Source organism: Poecilia reticulata, chromosome 6, assembly GCF_904066995.2.
Source record: "Poecilia reticulata chromosome 6, P_reticulata-male-v2, whole genome shotgun sequence".
In the NCBI taxonomy this organism is placed as follows: domain Eukaryota; kingdom Metazoa; phylum Chordata; class Actinopteri; order Cyprinodontiformes; family Poeciliidae; genus Poecilia; species Poecilia reticulata.
Genome location: NC_088835.1, coordinates 5,297,700 through 5,310,015, shown reverse-complemented (window position 1 = coordinate 5,310,015; position 12,316 = coordinate 5,297,700). Strand labels below are relative to the sequence as shown.

Here is a 12,316-nt window from a genome sequence, read left to right as displayed (position 1 = left end):
ATTCCCCAGCAACCTCTTATCCTCATTTTCCTCACAAAGAGATGAGCTCAGACAGAAATATGTTCCACCAGCGAGGCTAAAAGCGTCGTCGGTGCTGCAGCTGCAGCGGGCTGGAACACAAAGGCTTGCCTGTCCGTATGCAAACACTGTGGCGTTGTAGCCCTCGAAGCAGCCCTCGATCAGCTTCTCGGTGCAGGTGGAGTAGATGGCGTCCTGCTGGGAGTCCATGTCGAACACAAAGTCGTACGTAAAGGACTTGTCCTTCCCCAGGATGACCTGAGGCTCTCCAGGCATCACGTACGTACAGATGTGGCATCCCTCGATCTTCTCCCTGGGCAGCTGAGGACGGATCCTGTGGACAAAGACACAAATGGTTTAAATGGGATTGTTTTATTAGTGCCGAATGTTTAGGACGGGAATATGAAAACGGCCTGTACTTTTATTGAGATTTATCAAGTCTTGGGACGCAACTACTGACTTCTCAAGAGCAAACGACATCAAAATATAATTTATAACTTCATGGATTTATTAAAGGCATCACTGAATTTAAATGGAATCAGTTTAATCCAACAATCATATAAAAGGTGACAAATCTTACATTAACGAATCCAATTGAAATGTCAAAAAAACAATGTAAAAGTATGATTCTGGGAGCATAAATAATTTCTCCCTGTGCTGCTTGAGTCTCCTTTCCCAAAGCAAGCTTTTTGTGTATTCCAAGTTTTATCGTCATGAAAAGCACATTTGTTTAACATTTTGTTGGCTTCAATCGTTTAAAAGGCTTCAGGTCTGTTGAGATGCACTGAAGACAGATGAACAGGACAAGCATCACCTTGGAGAAGCTCAGAGTCCACATTCCAGTCTTTCAAATGACTCTTCCTTTTCCATCATATGTAGCTCGTCATAACATAACTAAACTCTCTCTGTTCATTCCAGTCAGTCTGATGCTTTAATTTGAACCATTAACCAAAAACGTGTAAAATATTCCACGAAATATCAGGGGTTTGCCTAAAACAAGTATCTATCTTTTTTTAACCATCGCCAAAATGTGAAACCTTTATTTGTGGAAAAAAGTGATTTACATAAAATGAATGCTTGTATATGTGTATATTAGAACAGGGTATTGGCTTTCAGTGACGATATATAGTGTTTACTGTATGTTACATAACAGAAGAACAAAACTGGTGTATGTTGGTTCTTTCTTCATTGAAGTTACTTGTATTGGATGGAGAATCCAGAAATTTTGCTCAAGTAGCAAAAATAATAATCCATCCATCCATCCATTTTCTTGCACCCTTGTCCCTTAATGGGGTCGGGAGGGTTTGCTGGTGCCCATCTCCAGCTAACGTTTCGGGCGAGAGGCAGGGTACACCCTGGACAGGTCGCCAGTCTGTCGCAGCAAAAATAATAATATTCATAATATTATAAGTACATTTATTTAAGTAAATGTAAAAAGTACAGTGCAGTAAAAAGTAAATTTTTTTTCTAAAATGTTACTCAAGTAAATGAAAGTAGTTACTACTCATCTCTGACTGTGCGAAATGCAGATCAAAATGGAATTAATTCATGAAATCTGGACTAGATTGTAGCAACAAACACCAGCTGCAGGAAAATCTATTCATGGTGCTTAGCATCCCTGAAACAGTAAATCATTTCCATTACATCTGCAAGCATGACTAAAAGTTTTAGAAAAGAGTGTGAACGAAGGAGCAGAACATCACGATCTACGTTTAGCATCATGCTTGTCTCATTTGTTAAGCACACTCCAGATCTGAAGATCATCTCCACCAACCTTTCACCATAATTTTATCGCTTGTCAGGTTGATTTTTATTCATCTCATCAAAGCAGATCATAGACCATAACAGTTTTGCCAATAGAGGAAAGTATTAGGACAATGATAATTTCTCCATTTACTCCTAGCTTACGCTTTATTTGCAACCACACAACCAATTTTGATCCTTTTCTGCTTTTCAAACACATTCTCTTCAAGGCTTCAGCCTCCAAACAAGCTGGAAAGAAAAGCACCTGACAGGGAGTCTCTCTCAGCAGTGTGGATAAGGGCCTCATTGTGCCTCCAAATTCAGGAAAGAACAATACGGCCAGTGGACTACAGAGCCGCCATTGTGTTCGCCTGTGTGATACTGGATCCCAGCACTGACACCAACGCCTCAACTGGACGGAGGCGAGGGACGAGAGGTAACGACCTGCGAGGAGGTTGTGACATTTAGTTACACATGATATGGTCAGAGATGTTTTCGTTAAAACCAAGACTCAAAATTTTATTTTTATGTTACTAGCTACCATGGAGGATTTTAGAGTCGATTCATTACCTAAAAACTACTTGGTGACGGAGACCTTGGAGAAGACGAGCTGTTTGAGTTATTGAGCAGATCAACAATCATGAACCCGTAAAAGTATTTTAATTGGCTTTCATGGCATATTTAACCAATTACATGTTTCCTTGGCCTTTAAGAGTGCTTTTGGAAGTGTAATCCCATTCAGTCCACACATAGGCCTGCGGGGGTGTCTTTGTTTCACACCATTTAACTCACTAATTGAGTTTGTAATCCCGCTTTTCTGTCTCTCCCAGAGTGCCTTCACACCCTGGGATCTGAACACATTTCTTCCGTTTTTTGCTTCTCATCTGCAAGTTATCTCTACACTTTTGTTGCGCAGTTTGCTTTTTAGCGTCTATAAAGCAAACGTTTCATAAATGAGTTTAGAGTTATGTTGGTAAAAATGAAGGGGAAAGGCATCCTGACTGCATCAATGAGGGCCTAGCCTATTTCAGAGTTGAGTGCAGAGGTCACAGGTCAGCTGAGGGTCAGAATTTGACTTCATTGCTGTAATGTTAGCCACATTAAAATCCACTAAATAAAAAACAACAATAAGAAGAGACATATGAATTTCAATGCCTCAAGAGGATAAATTCATCCAGCTGACTACAGTCCATGACTCCATATCATGTAGAACAGTCTGTAGCAACTAGAGATGTGCTGATCAGGTTTTTTCCTGCCGATACTGATACCAATCACCCATCAGGGCCGATCACCGATACCCGATACTGATCACATAATAATAATTTTTTTTTTTTATCATAAACACTACCGGTTACATTATGTAGAAAAAGGAACCATGAATTCACCTTAATTTAGACAAAAACTTGTTTTTAATAACTTTTTCCAAGAAGAAAACTAAACAAAACAGGTATTGTGTCAGGGGCGGAGCTATAGGGGAGGCTGGGGGGGCGGCTGCCCCCCGAACCGGGCCGGATGGGGGCCCGGGTCTGGATGTGCCAGGGAGGGAGGAATGGTTTCAAGTTGCTTAAATGTCTGATTATAGATGGAAAAAGTGCGCCCTCACCTGTTGAGAAAGATGTATTTAATGTTAAAGTCAACAGTTTCAGTTTTGTCGTCGTCGTCGTCGTCTGACTGAGCGGAGTAATTATGCAGAACAGGGAGGAGATAGATTATTTTTTCAGAGATTATTTGTCTCATGTTAGGACAGCGAAAGTTTTAATACGTATGTAAAATGTATTTTTTTAAGTTAGATGCTGCAGCTTTAAACAGAGGTTAGGTGTGAGAGTCACTACCAGGTGGAGCAGAAGCGGCGCTCTGTCTGTCAAATATTACTACCTGTAGCGCTTAGCAGTGGTTCAACAGCGAGAACAGAACCACATCGCAGCTCGAAGACTTAAATAATTTTGCGGGTTATTTGTTTAGCTTTCTGACCGTCATGCTAATCCGGGTGAGTGTTTGTAGCTGTGCGCTGCTTTACCTGCTATCTGATCGCTCTGTATGTCTTTTTTACTGCAGTGAGCCTCGATGTAGCCGAACTCCGTCAAGTATGGCATTGTTTTTATGTGGTATTAGCTTCGTTGTGTTGATGCATTTTGACGTACTTCAATTTTCCGCCGCAGCACGCAAACTTCCCCATTCACTCAGTGCGTTATAGTTCCACATCGCTTAGGATTTGTTGCTGCACGTTTGTGCGGTGTGAAGGAAAGAGGAGACCAGCTGCACAGGCAGGCTGCGAAATGAGAAGCAGGTGATCGATTTGTGTGATCGGCGACAAGAGACAATGATCGGCGATCACCGATCATACACTTTTCACGAAAATCGGCCGATTATGATCGGTGGCCGATCGATCGGCACACCTCTAGTAGCAACAATAAAGTTTTCTTTTTGATCTTCAGTCTCTCATATTAGTGTATAAGAGTTTTGTTTCACTCTGATTTACAACATTGCTTCAGTTCATTGTCTCCACTGGCAATGAGTTCCTCACCAAAGTGGACATAAATATGGCTAGTAACGTGGGCGTGCAGTGAATGCCCAGGAGCCGAGGTTGATGCTCCGATAACATTGTTTTGTGTGTGTAATGTTAGGTGGCCATTATCTTTAAAATCTCTAGGTATATTTGTCCGTCTTGGGCTCCAGTTGACGCATACAGCATCAAAAGGATGGGGGAGCCACAACTGATTAAAGCGTTGGACCTCAAGATTTGATCATCTAGCAATTTGCGCCTCGCCATCTCACTAAGTGCCACAGTCTTGTCACAGACTTTTCATGCTAATCAACAAATGCAGTATGCTGACAGTCAAATCACATGAGCGTAGTACCTGGCTAGGACCAGTTTTTACCACCCTTGAGGTGGTTTCAAAAAAATGGGGAGTAACTGAATAAGTTTGGGCCAAGCTTATGATGGTTTTTAAATATGTCAAGTTCATAGTTGACTCAAACGCTGTAGGGTGGTTGTAAAAGGAAAACCCAGTACTTCTCCACTACCTTGCTTGACTGCTGGCATGAGATATTTGTCATCCGTTTAAGCACCCAGGATTGCAATGTCCTGGGTAATTGACCATTAACAAGATCGCAATTTTACATCAGCTCACCATTTTGTTTTTAGTGAGATGAGACTTGGTCTTGACTCTACCAAGCAACCAATAATTGTCTTTTTCCAATTTTACTGTCATATGAACTTCAATAGTAACATTACGAGTGAGGAAGATTCAATTTTTCTATGCATTGCAAAATCTAAATTTGGCCCTGGGCTACGATTGTATACTGTCTACAATGGATTTGCAAATACTTCACCATCACTTTTATCATTATTACCATAAATACCTAAAGAGTGATCAGATTTAAAGTCTGTATCACCCACTTCTATGCACATTTGCTCACAAGTGCACTTGATCACCTAAATCCTGTAGATGACAGAAGGTGTACGTTTTCACACAGATTTTTCATTTTGGTTGCATCGTGTAAAGTACATAATAAGAATGAGGAATCTGTTGTGTTTGTTTTTTATGTAACCTGTAGGCGGTATAAATTTTATTAACTGGAAATCTGATAATTTTATGATTTCTTGATGTGTAAACACTCATAATTTATAAAGGGTGCACCTTCCTTCACCTCTGGCCTTATTTGACTTGAGTCACCTGTGTTCAGATGTTAACACTAGAGCATGCCCAAACCTGTCCCAGATGGCCCACGGTTCTAGAAATCACTGGCGGACCGGTGTTAATAGTTTTCAAGATTAAAGAAGTTAGTCATATATATATATATTTAACAAATCATTAAAAAAAAGAAATTCCAAGTAGCAAGACATGAATCTATAGGATTATTGCTGACCAGCATGAAAAGGATCAGAAATATTGATGTTTTTTAATCTATGGCCAACACAATTACCATGTTCAGGCAAAATGTATGTTTTTTGTTGTTTTTTTTTATCTAAACAAGAGAGCTGCAGTGCAGATGACTGTGGGGGTGATAAAGGAGGAAGGAAAAACAATTCCTGCCCTGTAGCCAACAATCTACAGCAAGTACACAAAAGCTGCAGCTCTACTCCCAGTGGTCACTGCAGAGTAAACAGGCCTGGACTTTAAGAAGGGATTTGCTGAGTAGAGGACTGCAGCACCTTGAAAAGACAGCGCTACGTCACTCTGTCCTTCACAGAGGAATACATCAGGTCTGGGGGAAGGACAGAGAAGGTAGCAATTACAACAAAATTTGTCATACTTCGACTCATCACCAGCCACTGCAGGCCAGTTTACATTCCTTGTCCTCGTGTAAGCAATGAGGAAGAAGTAACTGCTTATTATTATTATTATTATTTTTTTACCTTAAAAATCATTCCTAACTGGATGCGTGCCAGGAGGGAGGAGCTTAGCTTTCAGTATATCCAGTTAAACAGGATGTTAATTACTGAAAAACAAAGTGAAATGCCGCTTCAGCCTCTTGCTGTCACTTATGTTAATCTCTCTGTCAGGCAATCAAAATTTCCTCCCTTGTGTTTTTAAAGTTGTCCTTAAAAACACAATGGGCTGTGAAAGGGCTGGGTAAGACGACATGGATAGAACACACAGTTTCTGCAGGTTTCACCATCTCAAATTTAAGGTGTTATAAGACCATTTCAAATTAAATACAAGACCTACACACAGAAAAGTACAAACTTTGTCCGACTTCTGATGATTAATTTTTACTTTATCCATGACAGATGCAGAAAAAAAAAAACTGGCTTGATAGTTATCGGTAGCCTCAAAAGTCTTGAATCACAGAACGCGACAAAATATTTCCACATACAAATGAAAGTTTTGTCCTGTGATTAACATATTTAAGGTCAATTTATGTTTCTCATTAGCCTAATTCAAATAAATCAAGGAAAACCCCTCAGACATAACCAAGATAGAAACTAAGTTATGGTGTACCAATAAAAAAAAACTGGCTGGCGGTTAATCCAGCCCTGATTTCTTTCACTTTGGAAGATCGCAGATTGGCCAATACTTGTATGTAAAATCGATCTTATCCAACTTCAAAGTCTGAAAATCAGCTGCTGTGACCTTTTGTTCTGTTTTGAGAGATGGATGACTGACACACCCGCATACCAGGTCATGTCTGCATGTGGGTGGTTAAACAATAGTTACCCAACTGTTGCCAACTTTGTGACCATTATATTTTGTCTATATTTTTCAGACAAAACAATGTATATATATCATATCAGCCAAAATTGGAATTAGGCAGTCAGGTTTTTAAAAATTCAGTGATATGCTAGAAAACTGTAATTGGTACTCTCCAATTAACTAGAGTTTATTTCTGTGTAATTAAATCTTGGTTTGTTAGAAAACAAACTTCACCATTTAGTATAAGAACACCGGAGATAAGGAATGAAGTGAAGAAAATAATTAAAGTTCTGTAAAAAATAAAAAACATCCAAACCTACAAACCTTTTGTGGTTTGTAAGTGGAGCTACGAAATAGACACAGGTGGACTGAAAAACAAATGCTTGCAACACTGTTCAGATTTTGATACAAAAACCATTTTATTTTCCTATTACTTCATAATTACATACTACTCTGTGTTGGTCTGTTGCATTACATCCCAATTAGACACATTGAAGTTTGTTGTTCTAACGTGACAAAGTGTAGAAAAGGTCAAAAGGGGTATGAATAGTTTTGTAAAACTGTGTACATATAAGAATTTCAACCACAAAATGTGGAGCTTTTACTTTATATTAACTCTCTGAAGAATCACACCCAGTGGTGGGAAGTAACAAAGTACAAGTACTTCGTTACTGTACTTAAGTACAATTTTCATGTATCTGTACTTAAGTAGATTTAATAATGGATACCTTCTACTTTTACTCCACTACATTTTACAGTAAGTATCTGTACTTTCTACTTCACTACATTTCTACAAAACTGTCGCATTACTCGTTACATCCAAGTCGCGTTGCGTTTTTTGTCCATTAAAATGTGAAGTTCAGGGACTTAAGGTGGGGCCGTAAAATCCGAACAATAATGTGACTTACGTCTGTTGTCACCCATCGCCTCCACCTTTACTTGCACGCTGAGCTCCAGACATCCGCAGTGGTTTCCTCTGAGCGGGAGAAGATGTCTGTTTAATCGTCAGTAATATAATAGCGCTGCATTAATCATCAGATATGGCGACATGTAAAATCAGCAGCGCTTCGCTTTCACAGACGGTGGGGACTTCGTCCAACTTTTAGCGTCACTTGGAAGGAAAGCTTAAAGAAAGGTAAGATCTGTGGACGTGATGCTAGCAAAGCTAGCATCATCAAGTAGTTTTTTGAGTACTTTCGCCACCACTGATCACACCAAACCGTCACTTTGGTTTGTTCATGTGCACAGAGACACATGTTGCATCTGCGATGAAAAAAAGTTGTCACTCATTCGCTGAATTATTGTGTGGAGGTGTTGACTGAGGTGTCGCATTTATGGGACAATGCTGGTACCAAAGTGCAATATAGTTATAAGACATTCAGGAACGATCTGACTCTTCTGGACGGATCTTTACTGATTATATTTATTTCAGCACTAAGTATTTAATATCTAGGTGTTTTATGGGAATGTGGATCTTTCAGATAAATTTGAGAAGCAATTTTGATAGGTAAAACTAAATTCTTTTGTGTCATGTAGCGCGGGGTACTGGTCTCTGCTACGTGGCTCCTCGGTTGCATGTCCTTCCCCACCCACCTTCTTTCCATCCCCTTTCTGTTGGATTTCTTTAAAAATAAAAGCCACTAGTGGCAAAAAAAGTGAAGTTCATGCTATGTTAGGACAGGAGACAAGATGTTTCCATCCCTGAAATTATGATGCATAGAATCAAACATCTAAGTCTAAACTATGTTACAGAGAGTAAACACAATAAAAATATGCTTTGTCTGTGTCATTGTTCATTAAAATGGCACATTTCTGATGTATTAAAATTAAATACAATCCGTTCACTTAATGATATTAGCAATTAGGTAATGCATTCAGCAAGTACTTTTACTTTTAATACTTAAGTATTTTTAAAAGCCAGTACTTTTTTACTTTTACTTAAGTACAAATGTTAATGTGGTAATTTTACTTTTACTTGAGTACATTTTTGTCTGTGTATTTGTACTTTTACTTAAGTAAATTTTTTGAGTACTTTCTCCACCACTGATCACACCAAACCGTCACTTTGGTTTGTTCAAACCTCTGTTCAATGCTTGGAAATGAACTGAAAGAAAATTTACCAAAATGTACCAAATGTTTGAAATACTAAAGATAAATAAATGTCATATTACGACAAATAATGCATATGCTGGAATTGGACAGCTGTTAAAAAACACCAGGTAATATTTCTGCAGACATTACAGAAATAGAGCACAGCTGGTTCCTGCTGATCACACAACTAATCTAGTGCAGCCAATACTTTTGCAGGAATTCTTATATATATATACAAACAAAAAACCTGCTCTAAAACTCAACCGGAACAGTTCAGTTTCATCATGATCTACCCAGAGAGCAGTCAGACTCACTGACTTCAGCTGTAGCTCCATTTCTGCTATTGCTGAAACAATGGGTTGGATCTTGGAGTCAAAGGGGACAGAAATCTGTCGATCCAATGCAACAAAAATGCATGGCAAATGCAAAGTAAAAACACATTGGCTTTGGTGCTTTGTCTGTGCAGCCAGCAGGACCACCACAGTGGACAAAGAGCTCAGATGACAAGCTGGCACAAAAACAGAAACGAGCATAAAAAAAACAAACAAAAAAAAAAAACATTAGAACAGGAAACCACTGGCTGACTCAAACTATCGCCCTTCGTGCCAAAAGATTCATCAAGTTATAATCATCCTGCATGTCTGTGTGTCCGGTGCACATTTACTCAGAGTGCGACACAAAAGAGGAAGGTTGCCATGACAACCCATAACAGAATGACTGAATTAAAGTGTTAATCCGATCCCAGCAGGATATAATGCTGCTCTGGCTGTCTAGGAGATGCCAAGGGGAAGGGCATCAGGGAGAGGAAAGCAGTCAGCATTCTGCCACCAATCAGACTGAAGAGATGAAGTTCATCTGCTGCTGACCCAACAGATCAGACAACATGAGGCTCAAAACACGAGCAAAATTATTCATCTGTTACATATAAGGATACATTTTTTCTTAAAGGAGAAAATGTATGTATGTGAATTCCAAGCACAGACAGGAAAACTAGACAGTCAAGAAGCTGTTGCATCATAATTAGCAGAAGTGTGAGTGGAGGAGAAAGATGTTATGTCTCAGATGTATTGCATAACCCTGTTCCACTAGATTTCAAACAATCACAACTAAAAACAATGGCGTATTAAAAGCATATTAGTAAAACATAAACAATAAAATCAGGTATATTCCACTTTGCAAGTATACTCCTATTGTATAAAGATTAGTGGTGCACCAATTGCAGTTTTCTGGCCAATCGTCAATTATAGATCTTTTAAAAAGCTTAACCTGCCGATTCCGATTTTGGCCGATACCAATTTTTTTGGTCTCAATGTAGCAAGAAAGTTATAGAGTTGGCAACAGTGGGGTAACTATTGTTAATTGTAAGCATGCAGACATAACTTGGTGGGCTGGACTGTCAATCAAATTCTCACTAGAGAGCAAAAGAGGACAGTGGTCTTTGTCCTTCGCCAAGCAAGATAAGATTAGTGGATAAGATTAGCTTCACATGTAAAAGTCAGCGGATCACTGATCTCACAAAATTAGGGAACAGGCACTGATAAATCTGCTGGCTGATAAATCAGTGCACCCCTAATAGAGATGCAAGATATATCAGCATTAACATCGTAATTGACCTATGTTGGTCTTTTTTTTTTTACATATTAACAGCATCAGTTTGATAAGTAAGAATGTGCCAATATTAATAACTGATATTTATTTCCATCTTATTACCGTTTGTGCACGGCTTCTTGGAGCAAGAAGGGGTTGATCATGTGGTATTTGATCATAACAGTGACACAGCACAAGATTTGAGGAAATTTAACTGAAGTAGGGGAAAATTAACATATAGGACAGTGTGCCTTGAGGACCAGGGTTGGGAAACACTGATCTAACACACTTATCCTTGCACACACACATTAACACCTTAGGACAATGGTGTGGTTAGTTTTTTCCCCCCACATAGTGTTCAAAGGGTAGGGGAAATGTTTATAATATTGCTAAATATCAAATATTGCTCATCACAACAAAATTAATATTAACCCAAATTTTTAGATTCATGTATCTCTATTATTTTATGATCCATAAATGCACTGCAAACTGAATGAGTAGCTGTGTTAAATATAATTTTGAAATGAACCAAAATAACTATGATTATTTTTATATTACAGTAAAACTATATTTACCACCAGGAAACTGACTGTACCCTTCAGACAAAACCATTAGGAGTGCAATAAAAAAAATCAGATTTTAGAAACCACAATGTAAATTAAATGTAAAAAAAGAAAAAAAATCTATAAAATGACAATGATTGAAAACCTTCCAGTAAATCCACTAATGAGAATGTTGATGGGAATTTCACATTTTATCCAGAAACTGGTCTTTAAAAGACATTTCTTTCAACGTTTAATGATTTTTTTTTTCCCAAAATTAATTTGGAAAAGTTGCAGAATCTCACTGTTTAAAAAAAAAAAATCAGCTAAACTCAATTTCTACAAATGAATTGCAGTTAAGCCATTTTCCACTGAATGTTATCCGACAGCAGTGATTCCTTATTTCTGGACAGAATGTGTATTAAAGTACCTTTTGTTTTAATAACATGACCTCATGTTGAGGTGCTTACCAGTGCAGTAGGATAAGACAGAACAAAATCACCACATATTTTACACAAGGGCAGAGCTTACAAAAACAGGTCACAGTCCCAGGCCTCTTCCAGGACACAGGGACTTGTTTAATCTGCATGGCAGGGGCATGAAGGCCGACGCCATCCTGACCTCACTTTGTTTGTTTTCCTCTAATGCGCCTCAAATGCACAGCAATTCCACAGTTTTGAGAACTTAAAGGGAAATGCCCTTTAAAAAACACAATGGGGGCATCCTGAAATGCTGCAGCATGCTGATAACTATTTCACTGGTTCCTGTAGGTCAGAGGTCAGGGAGCGGACCACCCCTTATAATAAGCAGGGAGGGAAAGGTTGGCCAATAGGAGGAGTTTGCAGGAGGTTGTACAAAGTTAGATATGAAAACTGCCAGCGTCAGATGGGTTCCAGTTATAGGCAACATGAACTACAGGTACTCATCAACTTAGAAAATCTTTGGAAAAGGTGGTTTTGAGAATTGAATTCAGAAAGTAAAACTCCTCAAAAAGAAATATTTCTAAGGTTAATTGAACAATTTCTCAATAAATCAATTACAGAAGACAAAAATTGTTGTCTCACCTAAACCAAGGAAAAAACTGAGCTGAACTTTTTGCTCAGTGGTTCAAAAACTCTTCTTTACAGAAATGTTGCATTTCATTTGGAAGTCATGGAAACGCACAGAATGCAAGGTGTTTAGGCGCTGTGTGAAGTT

General features: G+C 38.7%; 1 protein-coding gene across 6 annotated transcripts in view; it reads right to left on the bottom strand.

The window, feature by feature from the left end:
• kif21a (kinesin family member 21A) overlaps positions 1 to 12,316 on the bottom strand; it is a 57,294-nt gene that overhangs the window by 35,426 nt on the left and 9,552 nt on the right. For all 6 annotated transcript variants that reach the window (XM_008410847.3, XM_008410852.3, XM_008410848.3 and 3 more), the window contains exon 2: positions 130 to 352. In XM_008410847.3, the coding sequence (XP_008409069.1) occupies positions 130 to 352 (223 nt within the window). The remainder of the gene's footprint in view (positions 1 to 129; positions 353 to 12,316) is intronic.